Raw genomic sequence first — 25,308 nt, 5'->3', positions numbered from 1 at the left:
GAGTGGGGGAGGGGGGGCATGATGGAGATGAGAGCACAGCTGATGGCTTTAAGAATTGCCTCCCACGCTTCACTTGGAAAATGCCTGGGCACCTTTATGAGCAATCGGATGCTCTCCCCAGTCGGTGGAGAAGCTGGTGTGGGCTGGAAGGAATGCCGAGACGTGACGAGAGGGATGCTGCCGAGGGAATGCCCCCCTCAGCCCTGACCTCATCGGCTGCCCAGCCCCCCCAGACGGCAGCTGTTGACTCTTTTAAGTTCTCCCTGCAGGAAATGGCTGCCCAAGAATATGCATTTGAGGGCAGAACGTGTAAATATTTCACTACTGTGTTATAACCATCAGGAGCCACGCTGCTGATGAAATGTCCCAGATGCCGGTGCTGGAAAGGTTCCTGGCTTTCCAAGCAAATATTTAGCTCATGGAAAAATGAGTCATGCTCACAGAGGAGTATGGATTAACTCCTTCTCGGCAGCACAGAGAGCTCTTGCTTAACATAGCAGCCGCCCGACTATAGAGGCAGACACGTGCCTCCATCCCCTGAGCCTCCTGCAGGCTGCGGGTCAGAGGGCTGAGTGCCCCCGCTGTGTGTTCCTCACCTGGTCGGGGGGTTCTCCATCTCGGGCGTCACCACTTGCATCCCCGTCTCGGCCCTTCTCGACCATGACGGTTACCAGCCTTGCAATGAACTCTGCTCTCCTTTCTTTCCCACAAACCCACAGGCAATGCCAAAGAGCTGGCCAACATCCTGAAATACCACATTGGTGATGAGATCCTGGTCAGCGGGGGCATCGGGGCCCTGGTGCGGCTGAAGTCTCTCCAGGGGGACAAGCTGGAAGTCAGCTCAGTGAGTGTGCCTAAGAACTAAAAGGCCAGCCACGTACTGCCACTGGGGTTCCAGGGCACCTCTCAGCCCCGGGCCCGTCTTAGACACACACACAGTCTTGAAGATGCACCTTGGATCTCTGAGTGCATTCTGTCCAAAGACAGAAAAGAGGAAAGGGTCTTCAGGGAAATGAGGCAAGATTGTGATTAGACCCAAATAAGAACTTCCAGTTTTGCTGGGGAATCAAGCATCCGACTGGCATAGGGGAGAGGCCGTTAGATCTTCCTTCCCTTAAGGAGATGATAGGCAATTACTCATGCAGCTTGAGGGACCAATCCCCAGTGCCCTTCCCACCCCATCCCTTCAAATCTGGGGCTCACCGAGCTCCACCATGAGCCAGACCATCCCAAGAGGCTTTTTCTGCAGAGGCGTGGCCTGCGAGCCTTCCCTTGCTCTACACCTTGAGGACACACATTCCGCTTTGAAGCTGCCTCTGGGGATTCCGTCACTGAAGAGAGAGAACAGATAGGCAGCTGAGCTCAGTGAAGCTGCTGTGGCCTCCTGGCTGCACCGGCCAGGCTCCCTGAGCTCCCCTGTGGAGCCACCATTCTTCCAGAATGTGGCTGGCTCAGCCTCTGCTCAGGGCTCCTCTCTCCTGACCTTCAGCCATCCCTTTGCTTATCACTTTCCCTCCGGAGCCTGAGGATGCATGGAGGGAGCCAGAATGTGATGACTTGTTGACTTCTAGTTTTGGGTGTTGGGGTCCCATCACAGGCGTCCGTCCCCCCCTTCCCCCTTGGGTCTGATCCATGAACCGTTCAGGAAGGACTGAGGTAGACGCCTGGGTGCACTTCTGTGAGAAAGGCAGGCCACTGAGGACAAGTGGAAGGAGCCCTACCCCTGGGGCTGGAGGCCTGGCTTCTGTTCCCCGCCATCCCACCTACTAAAGGAGGCACCGGGCCTGTCCTGGGTCTCGGTTTCCTCTTCTGCTAAGTGGGGCAATGATACGTGACTCTTCAGCACACACTGCTGTAAGGACAAAGTGACAGGCGCACGAGGCTCTTCTGTAGATGACACTGTGCTGAGCCACACGCCGGCGTTAGAAGGCGTCCACTGGGCTAAAGGCGTGTGGCTGGCAGGGGCCGTTCCGTTCCCCAGCGTATCCCTCACGCCTAACCCAGGATCTGGCCTCTGGAAGCGCTCAGTAAACACTTACTGAGTAAGATCCATATGGTCTATGTTGTCTCTTTTTCCCAGAAAAACAATGTAGTGAATGTCAATAAGGAGCTGGTTGCGGAAGCTGACATCATGGCCACCAATGGTGTGGTCTATGCCATCTCCAGTGTCCTGCAGCCTCCAGGTAAGGCCCGAAAGTATCCCAGCCCCACTCAGCCTGCAGCTGACCCTGCTCCACGCATGGCAGTCGGTATTCGACAGGAAAACTGTTCTGTGCAAAGATAAGAATAGTACGCAACATGCCATCTGAGCCTCTATGGACAGCGTCGCTGTGGCCGATTGAAAAGTGAATTAGGAACTGTTGGTTTCAAATGCGCTACACCAGGAACTCGAGGACACATTTCTTTTTGCTGAATTGCCTGTCTTAGCCCCACTCAGACACAGCCCACTTACTTGTCACACGTGGATGCGGTGAACGTGGCTCCAAGCACACGTCTTACGGCACCGCGCCTCATGGGAGTTCTCTTTACCTCCAGCAGGGTTGAACTTGAGTCCAGCCGCCGTCTGTGCTGTGCATTCACCTTCCTTTGTGTTCTTTCCCCATTGGCCAAATTCCACCGTGAGTTAGGAAAAGTTACAAAGGAAAAATTCATGGGAGAATGTGAGCCAGCAGGCACAACAGTGCCCCTCGGTCGTGCTCGCTGTGAATGCCATGCTAAGAATTTCGCTCTCACCAGTGTTGCATTTTCTTTCGTCTCCAGCCATCAGACCTCAGGAGCGAGGGGATGAACTTGCAGACTCTGCACTTGAAATCTTCAAACAGGCGTCAGCATATTCCAGGGTAAGATGCTGCTAGGTCTGCCCGTGGCCTGAGCAGCCTTGGGTCCTCTGCTTGGGCCCTTGCAGGGAACTCCCCGGGTCCCTGTCTTCCTTGGCGGCTCTCCCGGGGCTCCCGTGAAACTTTCCCCACTCCCATGCAGGCATCCTCAGTGCCAGCCTGAGTGGAGTTCCGGGGAAAGAACCCAGGCAGCCCCCACTTCCTTTGTGAGCAAAAACCCAGGCCTTTGAACTAAGGCCTCTGAGCCTCACTCCATGAGGAAGCCACTGCTGGTGAGGACAGATAAAGCTCTGGAATCCATCTGTCCAAGGAAGGCAGCCCATCCTGAATTTGCCTTACTGTGGCCTTGCCTGGCCTGAGCCTGGGCCTCTAAGTCACCCTCTGTTTTTCATGACCTGGCCCGTCTTAGGGAATGCTGGGGCTCTTCAAGGCAGTGGTGTGGGTTCTGGATACAGGGCAGGTGTCGGGGGGCGTCTCTCCCTTCCTCGCCTCCACTCTGCTTTCCCCTTAGAACCTCTCTGATTCTTCCTGCACTTCTCTTCCTGCTCCCCGGCTTGCCCCGGGGCCTAGAAGCCCCACTCAGGCTCCTTTGCTGCTTCGCATGAGGTGGAGCCCCTCGGGAACCTGGGCACCTTATAGAAAGTTTGCGTTTCAAGAGAAGAGGCTGCTGGAGGTAGTTCTTACCCAGGGTCTTGGAGCTGGAATATGTCCTTTACTTTTGGATAGAGGAATTTCCTTTGTGCCCCTTGAGAAGGGTTCTTGGCCTTGAGCTCCTACTCTTGAGGGCCGCCTGCTGTGCCGTCCCAGCTCCCCAAGCTCTAGGCTGTGGTCTCAGTGGAAGCCTGACTCTGGGGTCTCCCAGGAATATCTACCCCAGACTCCACTTGGTTGGGGCTTACACTTTGCTTCGGGCTGCCATGACCAACTGAGGGGCTCCCTAGGACCCAGCAGCTACACGTCCCCCTTCTTCTTCCTCACCCCCAGCATTTTTTCTGAATAGGGGTGGCCATGGGCAAAGCCACTGCCATGAGCAGGGGCAGGTACAACTTTCACTAGAAACTTGACACTTGCTCTTTTCTTTCAGGCCGCCCAGACCTCTGTGAAACTAGGTAAGTCTGGCCTGGGTTTAAAGTCCTTTGTATGCGTGCTTGGGCCTTTCCCCCAAGCAGGCCCAAACCTGCCATCTGCTGTATATAGATCACAACATCATGGCACAATAAAACAAGCGTGCCTTTGGGGTCAGACACAGAATACCCAATCCCCTTCTCTATAAGATGGAGATACTAAGAGTACCGACCGGTTAAGGTTGCTGTGAGTTTGGGGCTTTGGGAACCTGGCAGTATTGCACGGTGACTTGGCAGAAGCCCATAGTGGCTTGGTTCGAAGCTGGTGGATGGAGGAAATCCCAGTTTCTGTTACATCATGGAGTGAGACGTCATGATCTTTGTTACATCAGAGTGAGACAGGAAGTCTCCCAAACCAAAAAGCACCTGTAGGGGGCAGGCGAGAGTGGTGGGAGGGGGCCGCTGGCCCTGCCCTCATGACTCTGATGGTGTCCTAGACAGATACAGGGTGGCCTGCATCCTTTTCATCTTGAAACCTCTCTCTTCCAGCCCCTGTGTATCAGCGGTTATTAGAGAGGATGAAGCATTAGCGCAGAGGACGCGGGAAGAACGCACTTCGGCAGCTCACCGCCACTTTCTCTGAGTTTACCAAAGAGACTGAATGTTTTTGAAACCAAATATCACACTTCAGTGTACCTGGGCTGCACCGGAATGAGATCTGAGCCCTGGGTGGGTGGAGGGAGGAGGGAAAGAGATGTCCTTTTATTTGGTTTCCCCCCCAAACATGGCTGTTAACCCACTGCATGCGGAGACCTGGATGTCATTGCCTGATAGTCGTTTCTAAAAAGGACCTGTCCCGAATGTGGAATTTCCCACCTTTGCCAAGTGCTCTGGAAAAGGGGGCTGAAGTTTTGTGGCACTCACCAAACACGAATCAGGCAGTGTAGCATGATTGGGGGGGGGGGTTCTGACACAGTTCTTGTAAAGCTCTTCTTCAACTGGAGAAATGGCACATTATAAGCTATGGGTTGAACTGCTCTGTGCCTGCACGTGGCTTGGACGCTTCTTGGTGGCCCTGTCCAGGTAGAAAAGGGAGGGTAGGTAGAGCATGCCGAGCCCAGGATTTCCCAGGTGTGGCAGAGCCATCGTGTGTTTGTAATAATAAAACCAAAGAAATGTATGCCTGTGTGGATGGGAACTGCGTGACGGTCTGGCCTGGGTATTCGCGGGGAGCGGGGGGGGTCGTCTGTCTGTTTCTTGGGGCTGTGCTGGTCCTTCCTACGGAGACTGCAGCCAGGAGCAGCATGCAAGGAGCCCTGAGGGGACCATCTGTGGGACATGCTCCATCTTTGTTGAACTCGTTTTCCTTTCAGCCTCCATGGGCCCTGGGGGCTCGAGTCTTCTGTGTTCCCTCGACTCCTCTTATTGGCCAGAAGTGCCCATCTTCCTTCCAGCCTCGTGACCCCCTGCCTTTTTTTGGACTTTAGAATGCTCTGCACTACCCTGGGAAGAGGTTCCTGCACGGTCCCATTATACAGATGAGGAGACTGAGGCTCAGGAGAGGGAGAGCCCCCTGGCAGCACAGCAGATAGCTTAGCTGGGACTGGCACGCAAGCCTCCTGCTTCCCAGGGACCCCCATTCAGCATGGGAGCCAGTCCGGGTTTTCCAGGCCCGTAGCCCCTGTGCCGACCCCCACACAAATCCTTTCCCCGGCTCCTTCTGTCTTTTCCATTTTGAAATGTCCTCAGCACTGACAGGCTAGTGCAGCTGGGGCATCACTCCTCCCAGGCACAGGCAGTGTGGCCTTGAGCTCTCAGGCCCTGTTCCCTCAACTGTACCAGGGGGCTGCCCAGAGCATCTCTGTCCTAGGTCCGTCCTGCGGAAGAAACGAGATGATCCTCATAAGATGCCTAGCCCGGCATTAGGTAGCCTGATTCCTTTCCTGCTATCTGGGATTGCTCAGGATCAGTGCAGCTGAGAGCCCTCTTCCGTGCCTCGGCCAGAGGCCGCCGCCTTACCTGGAGACAGCGCCCCCTTACCTGCCGCCTCCAGCAGGTGGCGCTCATTCCACCTACAGGACCCAGAGACCCTCGGAGCTCAGCGCCACTGCTGGGAATAGAGCCCTGGAGGCACAGAGGGAGCCCCTCCCGCCCAGTCTGGGGAAGACAGACACTACCTGTCATACCTACAGTCACTCATCCACCGCTCCACAGCACTCATCGGTCGCTCCACAGATACCTGGGTGAGGCCGTGATCTCGGGAAGCTTCCGCGCCCATGGGGAAGGGAACTGCGAGTCTGTTCATGGTACTACCTCCCGAGCTTCGGGAACAGATGAGGAACAATCTGAGGAAGGGGCGGAGGAAGGGCTGCAGGGAGCTCTCGGAAGTGGGAGGAGGGAGACGAGAGCAGGTGCAGGAGCTCACCTGGAGGTGAAGGGCTCGTGGGAGGGTGTCCTGAGAGGTGACACTTAGCCTTCGGCTGCCTGGCCGGCTAGTTCTTGCTGGATACGCTGCAGCAATACTTCATTTAAGCACCCGAAATGCACAGCCCAGACTTTCCAAGAAAACGTGGGAACCCTAAGAAGTGGTTAGTATCACTTTTAGAGATCCCTTCATTTAAAGTAAAAACCAACACAAGTTCCTTAAAAATGCCAAACCCCCTCCCTCTGTGCCTGTGATCCCTGCCCTGCCTCCATCCCAGCCTTCCCAACAAGGCGGCTCTGCTCTTTCAGCTGGACCGTCCTTCTTGTAGACTGAGCACCACAGACAGCCTGGCTGGCCCTGCCTTCCCTTCCCAGCCAAAAAGGATCGAGCTCTGTCTTTGGGTCCTGATTACCCCTCACCCCTGCCTGTATTTTTCTTGGAGACCCCGGGCTAAGCATTAGGGGCTCCTATCTGGGAATGGATGTCCAGGGCCTGGATGTTTGGGGGGTGGGTGGCTCCCGGAAGGAGGTGTGTGCCTGTCCTGTGTCCTCCTCCGACAGAAGGCCAGAGGGCAGCCCAAGGCAGGAGGTTGTCCGGGCCCGGGCTCACCCCCGCCCGCTGAGCCCAGCGAGGCAAAGAAGCAGAGGGAGAAGGGCCAGGCGTTCTGCTGGTTCCCTTCCGTCTCCGCTGCCACTAGGCTGCCAGGCCTTCGAGGTAGAGAGCACCGTGAAGACCCTGAGCACGGGGGCCCCGGCACCTGTGGGGCTGGGCTGGGCCTCTCCCAGCAGGAACAGAGGCTTTCTGGACCTGGCCTTATTGGCCAGCCCACAGGCCAGCCCAGTTCTGGGGCCAGAGGAGGGGCTGCTGCCTTGGGCTATGCTCCAAAATGCACCATCTTTTCTTTTCCTTACAGTCCTATTTAATAGGTAGGTGTGAATAGTTTTCATTTTACTGCTGTGGAAGGTTCAAGAGGTAGTTTTCCAGGCCACAGAATAAACAGGCAGACGTTGGCACAGAAGCCTGGCCCATGGGACTCCAGACCCCACATTCTTAAGCGTTCTACTCCTTCTGCCCCAACCCTAGCAGGGTGCCAGGAGGCTTGCGTGCCAGTCCCGGCTAAGCTACTTGGGCGCCAGGGTGGCCAGAAAGGGCATGAGACGCCCACCGCTTCTGAGAAGTCCCGGCAGGCCTGGTCTCTGTGTGCACTGCCTAGACCGTAACTTGTTTACGTGCTGCTGGTGGCCAGGAGGGGATCAGCGACAGCCTGGGATGTCCCGGCTGCATGGACGTCAGGATAGCAGAGAGAGGAAGGGGATTTCTCAAGCAGCGGAAAATGCCTCTGTGCTTGAAGCCGTAATTCAGTGTCACGGTCTGAGAAGAGCTGCCCAGAATACTGTGCTCAGAAATCTTTCCAAAGCCAGGAGAGAAGGCCATGGAATGAAGGATGGGCCCTGTGCCCTCTCCCAAGAAGTCAAATGAGGCCACTTCTGGCCATGCCTGCTAGGCGAGGAAAGAAACACATCTGTGGGATCCCATGGCCAAATCCTGGACCGAGGTGGTTCAGGGAAGTACACTCACAAGGGCTCACACACTCACAGGCACACACTCTCACACAGTCACACATTCACACTCACACCCCCTGCTCCCACACACACCCCTGTGCAGGCCTAAAGGGCCCCAGACAGAGCCTCAGGCATAGGTAACTTCTGGTGGGGAGAGGACTCTGGGTCCTAGAGGAGGAAGGTAGGGCCACGGTTGCTCCCTAGGAACCTTCTGGCTGTGGCCTCAGGCTTCTTGGAGGCAGGCCACACGGGCCATCCAGAGCGGGAGGCTGTGACTATGCTGTCCCTGCCATCCTGGAGCTCATCATCGGTGAGAGAGGCGGTGGAGGGAGCACCCCGAGACCTGAAGAATGCGGGGGGCTGGGGAGAGGGTTCTGGGCTGAAAGAATGGTGTGCATGAAGTCTCTGAGGCCCGTGCTAGAGTCCTGTACCTGCGGTGGGAGAGCAGAGAAAATTCCTCTGGCGAGGGAGATGTCTGGGAGCCAGCCCACCTGGCCTTGGAGGCCGTGGTGAGAAGTTGAGGTGCTATCCTTAGGACGAGAAGCCACTGGAGGGTTTACCTGAGGGATAGGGGTGAGGAGGGGTGTACCCTGATCAGATTTTCATTGCAGTAAAACACACATAGCATGGAATTTACCTTTGTAATAATTTTTTAAAGATTATTTATTTGAGAGAGAGAGAGAGCAAGCGCACATGAGTGGGGGAGGGGCAGAGGGGAGAATCTCAAGCAGACTCTGCGCTGAGTGGGGAGCCCCATGCAGGGCTCGATCCCATGACCCATGAGATCACTACCTGAGCCGAAACCAAGAGCCGGGCCCTCGAGTGACTGAACCACCCAGGCACCCCTTTTCAACCATTTTTAAAAGTGTAGAGTTCAGTGACATTAAGTACATTCACATTGTTGTGCAATCGTCTCCAGGATTCTTTTCATCTCGTTGGGCAAAACCGAAATCCACTAAACACGAGCTCCGCATTCTCATTCCTCCTGCTCTAGTGGGCCTTGGTCACCATTGTTCGACCTTCTGTCCCTATGAACTTGAACACTCCAGGTACCTCATATAAATGACATCGTACAGCATGCGTCAGAATGTCCTTCTTTTTCCAGGCTGAGGAATATTCCATTGCACATATGCCACATTTCGTTTATGGATTTCTCCATCGATGGAGGATGGGTTGCTCCCACTTTCAGGCTATTGTGAATAATGCTGCTATGAACGTGGGTGTACAAATACTTGAGTCCGTTTTGGGTATACACAAAAAACGGAATTGCTTGATCATAAGGTAATCCTATCTTTAATTTTTTGAGGAAATGGGGTGCCTGGGTGGCTCAGTTGGTTGAGCACCTGACTCTTGATTTGGGCTCAGGTCGTGATCTCAGGGTCCTGGGATGGAGCCCCCACGTTGGTCTCTGTGCTCAGCAGGGAGTCTGCTTGTCCCTCTCCCTCTGCCTCCCCTCCTCCCGCGCACTCTCTCTCTCAAATAAATAAAATCCTTAAGGTTTTGAGGGACTTCTACACCACTTCCACAGTGGTTGTGCTATTTTAGTTCCCACCAACAGTGCACAAGGGTCCAGTTTCTCCATGTCCTCCTCGCCTTGCTGTTTTCTGTTTTTATAACAACCATTCTAATGGATGTGGTTTTGATTTCATTTCATTCCCTCATGATGAGCAATGTTGTGCCTCTTTTCATGTGCTTATCAGCCATTTGTACATCTTTGGAGACATATCTATTCAAGTCTTTGCCCATTTTTGAATCAGGTTGTTGGCTTCTTAAATGTTAGAGAAGTTCTTTATATATTCTGGATATTAATCTCTCATGAAATATATGACTGGCAAATATTTTCTGCCTTTCTGTGGGTTCCCTTTTTACTTTGTTGATAGTTCCCTTTGATGAATAAAAATGTTTAATTTTTATTAAGTCCAGTTTATCTGTTTTTCTTTTGTTCCCTATACTTTTGGTGTCATATGCAAGAGATCACTGCCAAATCCAGTGTCGTAAAGATTTTCCCCTATGTTTTCTTCTAAAAGTTTTATAGTTTTAACTTTTACATTTAGATCTTTGGCCCATTTTGAGTTAGTTTTTTGTGTGTGGTATAAGGATCTGCATTCATTTCATGCAGGCATCCAGTTTTCTCAGTAACATTTGTTGGAAAGACTGTCCCCTTCCCGCTGAATGGTCTTGCCATTATTGTTGCAAATCATTTGGCCATATGTGCAAGGTTTTATGCCTGCACTCTGTTTCTATTGGTCTATATGTCAGTTTTTATGTCAAAACCACGCTGTTTTGATTACTGTAGCTTTGTAGTGAGTTTTGAAATCAAAAATTATGAGTTGTCTGACTTTGTTCCTTTTCAGGATTTTTTTTTGGCTATGCAGAGTCCCTTGAGATTCCATATGAATTTTAGGATGGATTTTTCTATTTCTGCAAGAAGACATCATTGAGATTTTGGTAGAGATTTCAGGGAATCTGTAGATCACTTTGTGGCATAGTAAAGACATCTTTGAGATATTAAGTCTTCCAACCCACGAACACAGGATGCCTTCGGTTTATTTTTGTCTTCTTTAATTTCTTTCAACAGTGTTTGCTCTTTTCCACGTATAAGTCCTTCATAGAACCTTGGTTAAATTAATTCCTGAGTGTTTAATTTTTTGATGCTATTGTAAATAGCACTGCTTTCTTAATTTCCCAGTTTGTGTTTAGAAGATTGCTTTGGCTTCAGGGTGGAGGGAAGGAGTGGAAGCTGGGAAACTAGTCAGGAGGCTGGTATAGCCATGTAGGCAAGAGATGATGGAGGACCAGGGTGGTCACTAGAGACAGAAGGACGTGGAGGGATGAGGTCTAACCTGGAGGTGGGACAGACGGGATTTGGAATTGGGTTAGAGGAGTGGTGTGGAAGAAAAGGAGAATTCAAAGATGCTAACGTTTCTACCTCAAACAGCGGGCTAAAAGATGGTGCCCATTTTTCTAAAATGCGGAAGAGCGAGGGAGAAGATGTCAGGAGGAGAAAATTAATGGCTCTAATAAAAATATTTGAAGTTGGGGAAGCCAGTTAAACATCCGAGTGGGATGGGGCGCCTGGGTGGCTCAGTTGGTGAAGCGTCTGCCTTCAGCTCAGGTCATGATCCCGGGGTCCTGGGATCGAGCCCCGCATTGGGCTCTCTGCTCAGCGGGGAGTCAGCTTCTCTCTCTCCCTCTCCATCTGCTGTTCTGCCCGCTTGTGCACTCTCTATCAAATAAATAAATAAAATATTTAAAAAAAAAAAAACAAAAAACATCCGAGTGGGATGTCAGAGAGGCTTTTTGACATCAAAGTCTAGAGCTCAGGGAAGAGGTCAGGACTGAGTTGAGGTGTTTGGGAGTCATTGCATACAAGGATTATTCATACACAGTGCCTGGGTGAGATCACCTAGCAAGAGTGCACAGATAAAGAAGAGTGCCTTGGGTTTCTCCAGCATCCAGAGGCCTGGTAGAGGAAGAGAAAGCTGCAGAAAGACCCGAGAACTTGTGTGTGGAGTCCTGGTTGTCAAAGGAGGAGAGCCTTCCAAGAGGGATGGAGTGCCAGCCGTATTAGGTTATTGGCATGCCCCCTGGATTTGGCCACCTGAAAGTCATCAGTAGCCTTGGCAAGCGCATGGTCAGTGGAGACAAGAGGGCTGCATCTGGAGTAAGAGGAAACAAGGACGAGATGGATACATGTTGTGGTTTGAGTGTGCGAATGGATGCCATTTTTAGAGAATGAGAACCCTGTAGGTAAAAGAAAACCTGGAAATTGTCCACTCGTTCAGTTTCATCCTTCACACCTGGTTCAGAAGCCCCTTCCACCATCCCTTGTGCATCCTTTATCATAGTCTTAATAACTTATTTAGAGTCATTTTCCACTTCCTTTCTTGCTTCCCTTGTGCAGGTGTGAGCATCTAGCACAGGGCTTGGCCCACAGTAAGTGTTCAAAAGGAGTTTCCCCAGAGCCTGGTTTCCAGACAGGCAATAGCCCCTTTATTCAACAAGGTGGCCTCGGGCCCCCGTTGCTCTCTGAAAAGGAAGAGGAGAATTCCCAGACACTGGGGGCATCCTTCCGGAAGGCTGTTAGGCATGAGGATTGGAGGAAGCCTGGTTCCAGTGCTCTCCTCAGCTCTGTCCTGGGAAAGCAAAAGGTAGCCAGCTCTGCTCTGCTTCAGTCACTTTGGCTAAGACGCCCCCCTAACTGAGAGGGGGCACCTGTGGGCCAGCAGGCCCCAGGAGAAGGAGAGCATCTGGTCCGGAGAACAGACAAAAGGCTGGTTAATCACACCACAGAGCAGGTGACTTCATCCGGAGCAGGTGGTCTGGCCCTCTAACTCCCCTGGGGAGGAAATTTCGTGCTTACGTAGTTTTCCCCGCTCCTAGGATCACCGTCCTCCAGTTGTATTGAAGGGAAGAGGTCTGAGGTTTGGGAGCTGCAGAGACAGAGGGGAAAGATTTTGATTAAATATCCTCATTTGGGCGGAAATGAGTTTTTGAGTGAACAGATGGAAAAACCACTCTCTCCCCTGTCAGTGAGGCCTGTAAGTCCCTATGGCTTCCTGGCAACAGCCCATCAGTAATTCGAGCTCAAGGAAGCCATCTGCATGTGGGGACCTTTCCCCGGTGACAGCTCTCAGTCTGGCTCCAAGAAGTGGAGGGTGAGGGAGACAGCCCTGGGGGTGGCCTGGCCACACCATGGTCGGGGAGGGGAACGACATGGGGCTAGGGTGTACAGAGACACACACACACCACACACAGACACACACACCACACACACACTCACACACACCGTATCCTCAGTCCTTCCAACATACAGGCACAGCTCCTGAGGACATGTCCAAGAGCAAAGCAAGAACAGTCTCCGAACTGCCAAGATGCAGCCTCCAATCCCAGCCCTCCTCTGATAGGAAACACCACCAGTCACATCCTATGAACTTCCAGCCTGGATTTGGGCTGGGACCCTGTCCTCGGGAACGGGTCCCTACAGCACACGGTTTTGAGGAGCACTCCCCCTTGAGCCCCACTCTACATACATTTCATACAGACCCGAGTTCTATAGCGCTGCGAGCTTCCTGGGCGCAGCAAGTCCTCTGCCTCCAAAGCATCCCACTTAGACACAGTCGATAAACACACGTGGGTAGATGTGAAATGAGTGGGCCGTCCACAGGAACCCGGTTTCTGAGCCTGTAACAGTGCACAGAGGCGGTCCCTCAATGGCACAGTGACAGCCTGCACGTGATAGCAGGAGATGAGGGCGAACACCGCCCCCGGGCCGAGGTGGAGGGGCCTTCCAAGGGGCTCCCGGGGCGGCCCACACAGGTGCGGCCGCCCGGAGCATGGGAAGACCTCCGCTCCAAACTCAGAACGTTTTCAGCATGAGAGAATCCGCACTGATGGGAACCCCCAGGCCCTCGAGTGACACGGAAACACCTTCAACTGTGGTTTATACACAGTTGTGACGGTTCAACCAGGAGGAACACCCCATAGGGAAAGTAAATCTTTGAAGGTATTTCTCAATAGCCTATGCCTTTTTTGGAGATCACAGAATTTACACCAGTAAATGATTAAAGATAAAAGCCCTTTTGTCATCTTTCTAGCCCCATTTTTAGCTTTAGAAAACTCTTATTTGTGAATTTAGTTTTATTTCCTAATGCACCCATCATTTTCTTGCTAATGTTTAAATTCAGTTTGAATTTGAGTTACTCGAAGACAAGAATTCAGGGTCTTCATGAAAAACGTTGCCTCCCAATTTTTATCCCAGCACCAGGAATTCAACTGTTACTTCCTCCCCCGTTATATTGTTTCGCCTTCTCCGAGAAACATTTGATTTTTATTCCTATCAGCTTGTGTCTCAGGGCCATATTTTCTCATTTTCTGTTCCTTTGATCTACATATCTGTGCTCACGCCTGTACCACACCCTTAAATTGGTGTTAATGTCTTTTAACATCTCAGATTTCTTTGCTTTTGAAGGTAACTTTTTTCTTTTTGCAAAATTAACACTTTCTCCTTGTAAAAGTTTTAGAAAATAGAAGCAGAAAGAAAAAGTAAAGATCGCCTATAACGCTACCAACCAGGGACAACATTTGTCAAATGATTGGAGCACATTCTTTCAGATTTTGTTTTTGAGGCAAATGTGAGCATACGTGACGTATCATAAACTTCCTTTATTCTGCTAAAATAAATTATTAATAAGTTTCAAAACAAAAACAAACAGGTGTTGTGGTAGATGGAATTTTGGAGGGGGCCTCCGTAACCTTGGCTCTCTAGTGTTACTCCCTCTTTGGCAAAAAGGAGATGATCCAGGTGGGACCGATCTAATCACACAGCTTTTTAAAAGCAGAATTTTCTCCAGCTGGTGGCAGAAGCAGAAGTCAGGCAGACGGTGGTGTTTGAGAAGGGCTGGACACAGGGTTGTTCTTTGAAGTTGGAGCCGGTCAAGTGGGAAGCAGTGCAGGCAGCCTTTAGGAGTGAGCGCATCCCCCGCTGAGAGTCAGCAAGGAAATGGGGACCTTGAACCCACAACCCCAAAGAACTAGACTCTACCACCCACCTAAAGGAGTTGGAAATGGATTATTCTCAGGAGTTTGCAGGTAAGAGCCCACCGACAGCATAATGTCAGCCTAGGAGACCCTGAGCAGGGAACCCCGTCAAGCCCCCCCAGGATATTCATGGAACTGGGAAGCAATCGATGTTGTTTTAAGCCACTAAGTTTGTGGTAACTTCTTACACGGCCATAGGTATTAATATAGGCCTTTAAACTAGTAAACGACTAAAAAGAAAAACACATTTTTCATCTTTCTAATTAGATTTTCAATATTACCAAAATCACTTTGGGGAATGATCTTGTGAATTTAGTTTTCTTTTTTCCACTCAGCATCTGCAGTGGCCTCTCAATTGCCCTAGTTCCAAGGAAAGCCTGTGTCAAGATGGGGTCTCCGGGGCTGGGATTCAGGGCCAGGCTGTGAGGCCCCTCTGTGCACCCACTCCAGGAAGCAGGGTGATTCCCCTGCCCTTAAAACTCTCCCAGACTCACAAAAGACCTGCCTTGAGCTGGAGGTGTTCCTAGGCACAACGCTGGTGGGCTAGCTCGCCCCAAGGGCATCCACATCCACAGTGCCACTGTATTTGACAAATTATGATGCGTATCAACTTAGCCCCTGATCATTCACGGGGCCTTCTGGAAACAAATGCCTACCTTTGCATTCTCACGCACTTAAAAGCCTGCAAGTTTCTGTCCTATAGCATCCAAGGGTGGCCATAGGGCTGGCGTGTGGGAGAGAAATTGAGGCACAAAGACCCTGGAGCTCCACCAATCCCACCCCTCTGGTGCCAATCATAATAATCAGAGACCTCTCTTACTGAAGGCCTAGTTGTACAAAGCCTTACTCTATGTATGTTATACTCACATTCCTTTTTATTATCTTAGTGTCTTAGTTTACAGAGGAAGAAACTGAGGCTCAGAGGTTGTATAATTTACTCAAGGAGGCATCATTAATGATTAAGTCAGGGGGGTGCCTGGGTGACTCAGAAGGTTAAGCATCTGCCTTTGGCTCAGGTCATGATCCCAGGGACCGGGAATCAAGTCCTGCATCAGGCTCCCTGCTCAGCGGGGAGCCTGCTTCTCCCTCTCCCTCTACCCCTCCCCCCTGCTTGTGCTCTCTCTCCCTCACTCTCTCGCTCTCCCTCTCTCTCAAATCTTTAAAAAAAAAAAAAAATTAAGTCAGGGTTCTGACTCACTCTGACTCTAGACTCTTGTAACTACTACCTTGGGTGGCCAAGGGGGAGGTATGCATTTAGCAGCAACCCACAGAGCAGTGTTCTTTTTTTTTTAAGATTTTATTTATATATTTATTTAGAGAGTGTGTGTGAGTGGGGGGAGGGGCAGAGGGAGAGAATCTCCCAACAGACTCTTGGCTGATCCTGACACAAGGCTTGATCCCAGGACTCTGAGATCACGACCTGAGCTGAAACCAAGAGTCAGAGGCTCAACAGACTGAAACACCCCAGCACCCCAAGAGCAGTGGTTCTTAATCCTCCTGCAAATTAAGAACTTGAGCAACTTTCTAAAATCTGTAGGCCTGGACCTCAACAGCTATTTGGACATTAATTGGTTTTAAGGGAATATGCGCCTCAGTAGTTTGAAACCTCTCCTGGGGATTTTAATGTGCAGAACAGAGGTTCTCCACCACCGTCATGCAAAAGAATCCCCCCTCCGCCTTGTAATATATGCAGATTCCAGAATCTACTCTTTGAGATAGTTTCAGTTGGGACAGGGTAAGGACCAGGAATTAGCATATTTAACACACAGCCCAGGTCCATGCTATTTAAACTTGGTAAAATGAAGATTCCAATTCAATAAGCCTGAGAAGGAACCTCAGATTCTGCATTTCAAACAAGCTTCCAGCTGGCCCGAATGGTCCTGGTGCAGGGGCTATGTCTGAAGTGGGAAATGTCCCAGCAGACTCAGAGCACCTGCCCTGGACCAATGTTGCCCAAAGTGTGATGTGGGGACCAGTAGCATCATGTGGGAACTTAGCAGAAATGAAAATTAGGGAGCCCCACCTCAACCTTCCTGGGTGAGAAATTAGGGGGCTGGAGCCAGCATTCTGAATAAGCCTTCCAGGTGATTCTGATGCAGGGTGCAGTTGGAGCACCCCTGTTTGAGAAAGTGGCGGTATCTGGGAGAGCAGCTCCGGGCTGGCAGGGAAGGGGTGTCAGCTTTTGTCTCTGCTTGGGGCTCCAGAGGCAAAGGTTTGTTTCCCCAGGAGGCCGGGTCAGGTGTGGCAGGAAGCCATCTAGGCTCCTGGAGGCCACCCTGGAACCCAGCAAGAATTCCCTAGTTCCTGACAAGATCTGGGGCAGCCAGGGAGGTATCATTATGCAGATAGGCAAAAATATACATTCTTGAAGGAAAGCCATTGCCTTGATGATTTTAGTGAGATCTGGCTCAGCCCTCTCTCCAGATGTTTATTGGTTCACCAACAGCTGCCGGGGGATGCCATGCAGGTTGTTGAGTTGAATTTTTTTCTCCATGCATCAGTTTCTGGAGTCGGAACACCCTTATCTGGAAAGCAAGGGGATTTCCCGAGCCTGAGGATATGGGGAAAGTTAGCACTGCCCTGAAAGGAGGGGGTGCGCTTACCATTCTGAACATTCATGCATTCTTGCTTTCAGTGGGTATGTATTGAATGTCGGTTGTATACCAAGCACTTGGCTAGGAAGTGGGGGAGAACTGGCGATTTATTGTGTGGAGTAGACCCGGTCCCACCGCCCCATGCCTGCCCCAGAGGCAGGTGCCAGGATCCGCTTCCCTACAGGACACAAGGTAACCTTACAAGGACACAGTCCTGCATCCCAGGAGCTTCTGGCTTCCAGACAGGGGTCTTTGGGGCATTCTCCCTGGTCCCCTTTTTCCAAAGGGAGAGTCTAGTATAGGTATGCCTCTCCGAGCTGGAGCCCTGGGCCCTGAAGAGAGGAGGGCTCAGGTATAGCTGGAGGCAGAAGGAGCAGGAGAGAACAAGGGTATCAGGCCACTGGGGGCCAAGTGGCCCCGCTGTCCCGGAGAACAAGCCCAGCCCTCCAGCTCCCTGCTCCCTGAGCTGGGACAGTCACGGGAGGCTCCCCTTTCAAAATGCACCTACTCTGCCTGACCCTGCATGGAAGTTTTTAAAAACCAGAACACTGACAAGATGGGCCAAACAGTAGAGCAGAGTGCGGCCCCATTTGTAGGTCTCTGGAGAGCTGACGGGTGAGAGCTCTTCACAGAGAAGACAAGCCGTGTTGCTGTGATGCTCTTTCAGGTCTGAAATAAAGCGAGCATTGAGAGCCACCGAGCTACGGAGGGCAGAACAGAGGAGCACCTCGTCTATTCTTGACCCTTTTCCAAATACACGGATTTTCACCCCCACCCCCGTACGCCCTGCACCCCACCCCAGCTGTTGCATTAAGGATGGGAGAGTATCTCCAGCCATCCTCCCAGATGGAGGTTTAGGGATCCCAGTGCGCTCAAGTCACCTCTCTCTGCCCCTCTGGAGCAGCTCGCTTCTGTATCCTTCTAATAGCACCCCGGTAGCTTTGAGCACCACTTTCCTTTTTTCATAATAAATTAGTGGGTGCTACGTGGAGGATGAAGCGGAGGGTGCTAACACAAAGCAGGGAGCCCGGCTCTCTACTATCAAGGAGTCTAGGTGGAAAGTGATGGAGTCGGGACTCTTGCCGTAACAATGATGAGAAGTGCTAGAATTAAGGATTTATTTTAGAAGTAAAATCACAAGAACTTTTAATGGATTGAATTGGGGGGAATGAGGAACAATCAAAGTTGCATCGAAATTTCTGATGGAAGCAACCAATTGGATAGTGCTGCCATTTCCTGATAGGAAGGAGGAAGGAACCTGTTTGGGTGGGTAGCGGGGACGGGCTCGAGAGAGTTTGGGTTAATCAAGTTCTAAATGTCAGAGATACCTCAGGGAAGCAATTGGATATTAAAATATGAAGGTCAAAAAAGACCTGGGCTTGATGAGAGCTCTGTGTTTGGAAGTCCTCCACAGACTGGCAATTGGATGCCTGGGGACTGAATCCAGCGGTGACGGGGAGAGAAGAAGGAGTAGGGTAGTCCCAGAAAAGATGGTGTAGCCATGGGGCCTCCAACCTTTGGGGGTCCACAGAGCAGGAGCCCGCAAAGGAGCCTGGGAAAGACAGGCCAGTGAGGCAGGGGGCACAGAGGAGCCTCGTGTCAGACGGCTTGGAGGAGAGCCACTGAAGTTGCTGGGGTGGGAGACGGTGGGGAAAGAGAATTGGTGGTTGAATTTGGCCAGAGGACACCTCGATACAAGTCAGTGACTGGAGGAGAGAAAAGCCCTTAGGGAGTGCACTGAAGAAGAATGGAAGGCTAAGAAAATGGAGACAAAGTTGCTTTGCCAAGAAGGGGCAAAAACAAAATGGAATGTTGTCAGGAGAGGACCTGGGTTAAGGGAGCTTTTTTGTTGGTGTATATTTTACTTTTGTTTTTGGAGGGGGTGGACCATGCTAAGGCAGGTATGGAGGCCCCCAGGAGGAACTCGGTAGCGGGGGAAGGGTTGGTGATGCTGGAGGGGGTGAGGGGCTGGGATCCCGGGTCCACCCTGCTCTTCTTTCTGTCCAGGGCTCTTCCCACCCCCACGGAGGTGCTGGCTCGCGGGCTATTCGCAGCACCCAGGACGCTTTCAGGATCCCGCGCGGGTCCGGCGGGGAGCGGAGGGGCTGCGCGGTGGCCGGTCCCGGGGCCCCCGCCCGGGGTGTGGGCCGAAGGGGCATCGCGCCCGGGGGACGCGGGTGCAGAGGCCACAGGACTGAGGCTGTGCGGCCAGGAGGTGGAAGAGCGCCCCTGCGAAGCAGACTCGGAAGCCTGCGTCCCCGTGGTGTGATCTGGGGCGTGTGTGCGGGTCACAGCCGGGGCGGGGGGGAGGGGGCAAGCAGGGACCGCCGGTCGGCCGTCCCCGAAGGGCTGCGGGGCTCTGAGCAGGGCCCCGGAGCACCGTCAGGATCCCCGCGCCTCCGCTCGCAGCCTCCCAGAGCTTGCAGGGATTTTTGTCCCCCTGAAGACCAAGGCCCGCTCCTCACCCCAAAGAGACCTTTCCCGACGGAACTCTGGCTGCTCATCTCTAAAGCCCTCAAGTGTGCAGTAACTCGATCTCACCTAGAAAGGGCTAGATGCCCTGGGTACAGCGGGGGTCGAAGTCCATGGCCTCGTGCATTCCAAAGAGAGCCCCAACATTAAACAAAATCCCATAAAATGTCTAGGAATTGTGCCAGTGCTATAAGGGAAAGCAGTAAGGGGTGGTGGGGGGGGGGGGGCGGAGATAAAAGGAGAGATTGCCTTTTGGTTGGGAGGGAGGCTTGGGTAGGAGCGGTCCACGTGAGTAAGATAGTAAGGCCACACGGGCTGTCAGGGAGAACTTTGAGGGGTGTTCCAGAAGCCGAAAGAAAAAATCTGAGACGAGCAAGGAGGGGAAGGTCTCACTAGCTGTGGTTGATCCAGCAGGTCCTTGTGGAACTTGGTATATGCAAACAAAATAATCCGTAATGGTAAAATAACAATAAATGTCATGGATTGTTAAAGTTCGGGAGACTCTCTTGTACTTGAAATCCATAATCCATACCACAGGGTTCTAATCTTGACCTTGACAGTAATTCTCCTGTTGGGGGTTTCCCCTCTTCCCCCTCCCTCCCCCCCTCCTCCCCAGGTATTCGACAAAGCAGGTGCTAAGGTTGGTCAGCCTGTCTGTCATACAGGATAAGTCTGACTGTGGGCCCAGGAGTAACCCTCTTCATATTCTCCCCCATGCCATAAAGCTACCCCAGTATATATTATCAGATAAATAATGAGGCAAAATGAAGAGTGACAGAGGACAAAACTTAAAATTCTTAAAGAGAAGGAATTATATATACTGAGGGGACAAAAGGGTCAGAATGCACCCGCGGGTCTCGAACCCCCTTGAAGGGATTAGTGCGTGCACGAAGTAACCGCTTGAGCTAAAGCCGACCCGAAGTCTCGCGTGCAATTTCAACCTCTCAACTGTAGGGGAGTGACGTAGAGGGGCCGGGCTTCGCTTTCTCCACGCCCCCAGAGCTGCTTGCCTCGCTCGGTCCTGCCTGCTCCCTGTGTTCCAGGATCTTGCTTGTCCACGGTCTCCCGGCCCTCCCCTCCCCGCAGAGCCCAGCCGAGGAAAAGGAAGACACTCCCTGGCAGGAGGGAAGGAGGGAGGGAGGGAGGGGGGTGGGTGAGCCGATCGAGGGCCGGAAGGAGCAGCCAGGTTTCCAGAAGTCCTTGCCTAGAAAGTTTTCAAGGTGTCCCTGAGCAGACCCGGGCAGCCCAAGTCTCCGTAAAATCTCCCACTACAGCCTGTGATCTTACCTAGGGCTGAGACCAGCTTGGTTCATCTCTGTGCCGCCCCAAGAGCTGGCCCTGGCGACAGAGTTTGTGATGTGCGCATGCTTTTTGGATGGGGCATGGGTGAATTAATGATGGGTTCTCCTGCTACTGGGCCTCAAGATAAAGCCCAGGATTGCGCTTGGAAGCTGAAAACTTTAAAGCCTCATAGCTCCTAAGAAAATCCCTCTCAAGGATAAAGTAGGATGAATTATCCTTCCCTTTCCCCACCCCACCCCTTCTTTACAATTCTTCCCTCTTGGATGATTCAAGAGCTGGGTAGAGACCTGACCTATACAATTGTTAACAAAGGGACTGGAACCTCAAGGATAATAATGTCCCCGCTGACTGAGCATACACCACTGTGCCAAGCCCTGGGTTAAGCTTCTGTCTCATGTATAACCTTATTGGTAATGTTGCCCCATTTTGTAGATGAATATACAGAGACTCAGAGTTTAAGTAACTGAAACGGTAAGAATTTAAAAAGTGGCCCAATTATTCAGTGGCCCAACCAAAGTTTGAACTCTTGGGAAAGGGGGAAGAGTTACCTGTAGGGTCTGTGTGCCTGTCTTGCTTTAAAATATTTCAAACAGGGGCGCCTGGGTGGCTCAGTCCGTTAAGCATCTGCCTTTGGTTCAGGTCATGATCCCGGGGTCCTGGGATCCAGCCCTGCTTTGGGCTCCTTGCTCAGAGGGGAACCTGCTTCTCCCTTTGCCTGCCGCTCCCCCTGCTTGTGCTCGCTCGCTCTCTCTCTGACAAATAAATAAAAAAAATACCTTTAAAAAATGTTTCAAACCAGTAGTAAGGTCCACTAGACAGAGATCTTCAGTTTTGTTCTTTGCGGCGTCCCCGTGCCTAGCACGGTACCTGCTCCCCAGCAGATGCTCAGTGAACATGAGTGAGTGGATGCCCGGGAGGAGTAGGACCGCTCTGTACCGGAAACTGTGCTGCCCCTCCAACCTGGCTTGAATCCCAGCTCCCCCACTTTGTAGCTCTGTAACTTCAAGCTCAAATGTTTAATTGGGGGCGCCTGGGTGGCTCAGTCGTTATAAGCGTCTGCCTTCGGCTCAGGTCATGATCCCAGGGTCCTGGGATCGAGTCCCACATCGGGCTCCCTCCTCGGGGGGAAGCCTGCTTCTCCCTCTCCCCCTCCCGCTGCTTGTGTTCGTGCTCTCGCTATCTCTGTCTCTGTCAAATAAATAAATAAAATCTTTAAAAAAAAAAATGTTTAATTGGATTTTTAAATTTTGTATGAAACAAAAAACACATGAGCAATTAAAGCCAGTACAAGTAATGAAAGCCACCCCTTGACCTAATTTGAGCTACTCATCCCAACCCTTCCCCAGGGAAAACAGCTATTTTTAGCAAAGTTGCTGTGCCTCCTTCCTAGTCGTCTTTCTATAAATTTACATATGAAGGTAAATAAAAATAGCTTTATTTTGCTTATGTCTGTGTTTTGTTTGCTAAGATGAGACTGCAGTGCCCTAGCTTTGTGGGAAACCTCATTGTGTCTGGGATCTCTCATTATTTATAATAGCTCCCCAAGAGTACATGAACCATGATTTATTTTGCCATTCCACTGGTAGGACTGGACATGGAAGTTGTTTCTGGGTTGTTCTGGTTTTTTTTGTTTTTTGTTTTTTTTACACGAGTTTACAAATAGCGCTCCAATGAATATCTTTGCACGAGACTCTTCATGGAAAGAGACAAGTATTTCTTGAGGATGAATTCCCAGCAGCGGAATTGCTCAGCAGTAATATACACATTTAAAATTGTAATTGCCAAATCGCCATCCCAAAATGGGGCTATTAATAGTATTGTGTGTGCTAGAGCCCGGGGGGTGATGTAAGAATGTGCCTCGTTCAGGCCAGGTGCGTAGGACTCCGTAAGCAGTGAACTCGGTTTATTGCCAGCAGTCTTTTCTCTCCTATCCGTCCGTTCCCAGCTCCTGGTCTGAGGAAGCCCGTGCTCTGGGGCCTGGGGTGTGGGGTCTGTGCGTAGGAATAAGAACTGGCCCGCAGAAAGGGGAGGACTCAGCCGGTTTGTACCAGGTGCTCCCCCTGGTGGGCAGATGGCCCTTGACAGTAAGGAAATCCCCGACCTGTAAACCCTAAAGCAAATCCTATCCCATTCCTGCTCAGAACCCTGAGAGAAGGCCTTGTGTTCTCAGCATCCAGCTTGGATTCTGTGCTCTGGATGATCTGGTGCTTCCCTACCTTTCCGATGGTACCCGGGGCCCCTCTCTTCCTCCCTTGCTTGATGGCTACCACGTTGCCTTCCCATTCCGGGACATCTCATTCTGGAACACTTATCTCTTTAGAGAGCCCTTCCTTGAGTACTCTCTACTTTCCACCTGCTGCTGCTTTGTCCCAGAAGCCAGTGTTTTTCCTCCATTAGCAAGTGTATACCTAGATCCACTCAGACGTTTCCCAAGTGTGGCAGAGTGCAGAGTGCAGTGTCCTGAGGGCAGGGACGGCACCTGTCTCACCTGGGGTCCCGGCTTCCGGGCGCCTGCCACGGCCCATGGCAGCAGCGAGCCCTGAGCATCTGTTACCTGGATGGATGGAGGAATACATCGATGGCACTGTTACAGACAGAAGTAGAACAGACCTTGAGAGCTAGCAGGGGTCAGGCAGGACATGCCTTCTGAGGTCTTGGCTTCTTTTCCTTTGCTGGGATAAATTGTTTTCCCGAGGTATCCTTTGCTCAGAGGTATTGTCCGAGCGCCCTAGAGAACAGGGAGGGGGACAGAAGGCAGGGGACATTTCCACGCCTTCGCCTCAGCAATCCTCCCCACAGTCTGTAAGGCAGACCGTATTATTTGCTAGATGAGCGAACTCGGGGGCAAAGAGGCAGAGTAAAAGGCACAGCGATAGCATCGGGCTCCATCCCTTCCTCTGGTTCAGAAGAACGCACAGTCCAAAAGAAAGACAAGCCCACCCTCAGGGTGTGGTGGCCTTTCTCAGTGGAGAGATCTACCCTGGCTATGACTGGGGGTTGGACTTAGCCACGCAGCACACCCTTCAAGATCATCTACTGTGCACCACGCCTGTCAAAGATGATGAAGGGGTGAATTCAGCATTTAAAAGCTTTACAGCCTAGAGATGGTTGCTGTGGAGGGTGTCAAGTGGTATGTTTGGAGTGTGTAGAAGCAGAGCAGTCACATATGGTCAGGTTGTGCCTACCTCAAATCTGGGCTTGGCCCCATGGAACGAGCACAGTGGGAACAGGGCTGTCTATAGTCAGTCTGTGCACAGTCTGAGCAAACGTGTGTGTGGCTGCTGGTGAGGGTGGGGTACGTCCCCTGGTATTGGGGCATCAGTCTAAGGAGTAAGAATAGGAGAAAGAGATCAGGGGAGCACGAGTGTGTTTGGTGTGTGTGAGAGATACAAAAGCCAGTGATAGAGGAGGAGGACCGGCTGTTAGAAAAGTCAACACAAGATAACCAAGGCAGAGATGCAACCAGCGGCGCCTGAGGGTGTGACTCGTGAAGCAGAGAAGGGCTCCCAAGTGACTGGCAACAAGGAGCTTGTTGGTGACCTTGGCAGGAGTGGCGAGGGCGAGAGGCAGATTGCTGTTTGTGGCATGGGATGTGGGCACAGGGTGAGGGTGTTCAGCTCTTCCTGGAAGTTGGGCTGTGGAAGAGAGGGGGCAAGGGTGGTGAGGGTCCTGAAGACCCTGCTTCACCAGCTTTGGTTTTTATTGGTTTTAAGATGAGAGCCCTGAGCCTGTCCAAATGCCACTGGGAAGGTGGTAGTAGCCAAGGGGAAGTTGAAAACTCACCAGAGAGAGTTTTCACCAGGATGGTTCATACAGCAAGAGAGGTTAGCTTCATACTGAGCAAAGACTCCAGATGCTGGCTAGTCAGGGTTCCAGAAGGCTTTATGGTGGTGGTAGTAGTCCGTATGGCCGTAGTCCTGGGCATCGGGCCCCACCCTCTGTCTGATGCTTTAAAGTGCCCTGCACAGTGCAGTAAGGAAATGGCAGAGGAACCATATGCAGAGCTCTTCTAGATCATACTCCGGGTAACTGGAACACTCAGGTCACCGGCCAGAATGGCCCTGAGGGTCTTCCGGGGTCTATGTGAGCCTTTTCCTCAGGGCACCCTCCCAAGAACAGACCATACCCAATGGGACACCAACTCATTTGATGGGGTTAGCATTTTTCTAATTCCACACCAGAAAAATTCATTGCAAGAAAACAACAAACCAATAAATAGCCCTCATAAACATAGATGCAAAAATTCTAAACAAAATTTTAGCATAGAGAAATCCAACAACCTATAAAAAGGCAATATATCATAACCAAGTAGGGTTTATCACAGAAATGGAAGGTTGGTCTAACATTTGAAGATCAACATAGTTCACTATGTTACTAAGCAAAAAAAACCACATCATAGATGCAGAAAAGACATTTAAAAACCCCACATCCATTCCTGATGAAAAACAACTCTCAGCAACCCAGGAACAGTGGAGAACTTCCTCAACCTGATAGTGGGTGTCTATAAGAGGT

At 51.5% G+C, this 25,308-nt stretch overlaps 1 protein-coding gene across 1 annotated transcript in view; it reads left to right on the top strand.

Moving 5' to 3' along the window:
- The window catches only part of TGFBI (transforming growth factor beta induced), a 220,310-nt gene extending 215,229 nt beyond the window's left edge, over positions 1–5,081 (top strand). The window contains exons 12-16 of the mRNA XM_081827025.1: positions 720–844; positions 2,081–2,183; positions 2,761–2,840; positions 3,922–3,946; positions 4,451–5,081. Of these exons, the coding sequence (XP_081683151.1) occupies positions 720–844; positions 2,081–2,183; positions 2,761–2,840; positions 3,922–3,946; positions 4,451–4,491 (374 nt within the window). The 3' untranslated portion in view covers positions 4,492–5,081. The remainder of the gene's footprint in view (positions 1–719; positions 845–2,080; positions 2,184–2,760; positions 2,841–3,921; positions 3,947–4,450) is intronic.
- Positions 5,082–25,308: the final 20,227 nt, after the last annotated feature.

The sequence above is a fragment of the Leptonychotes weddellii genome, chromosome 7, assembly GCF_054177405.1.
Source record: "Leptonychotes weddellii isolate Sample4059 chromosome 7, ASM5417740v2, whole genome shotgun sequence".
In the NCBI taxonomy this organism is placed as follows: domain Eukaryota; kingdom Metazoa; phylum Chordata; class Mammalia; order Carnivora; family Phocidae; genus Leptonychotes; species Leptonychotes weddellii.
Note: the sequence above shows the minus strand (reverse complement) of the source record. Positions and strands in the feature narration are given on the sequence as shown.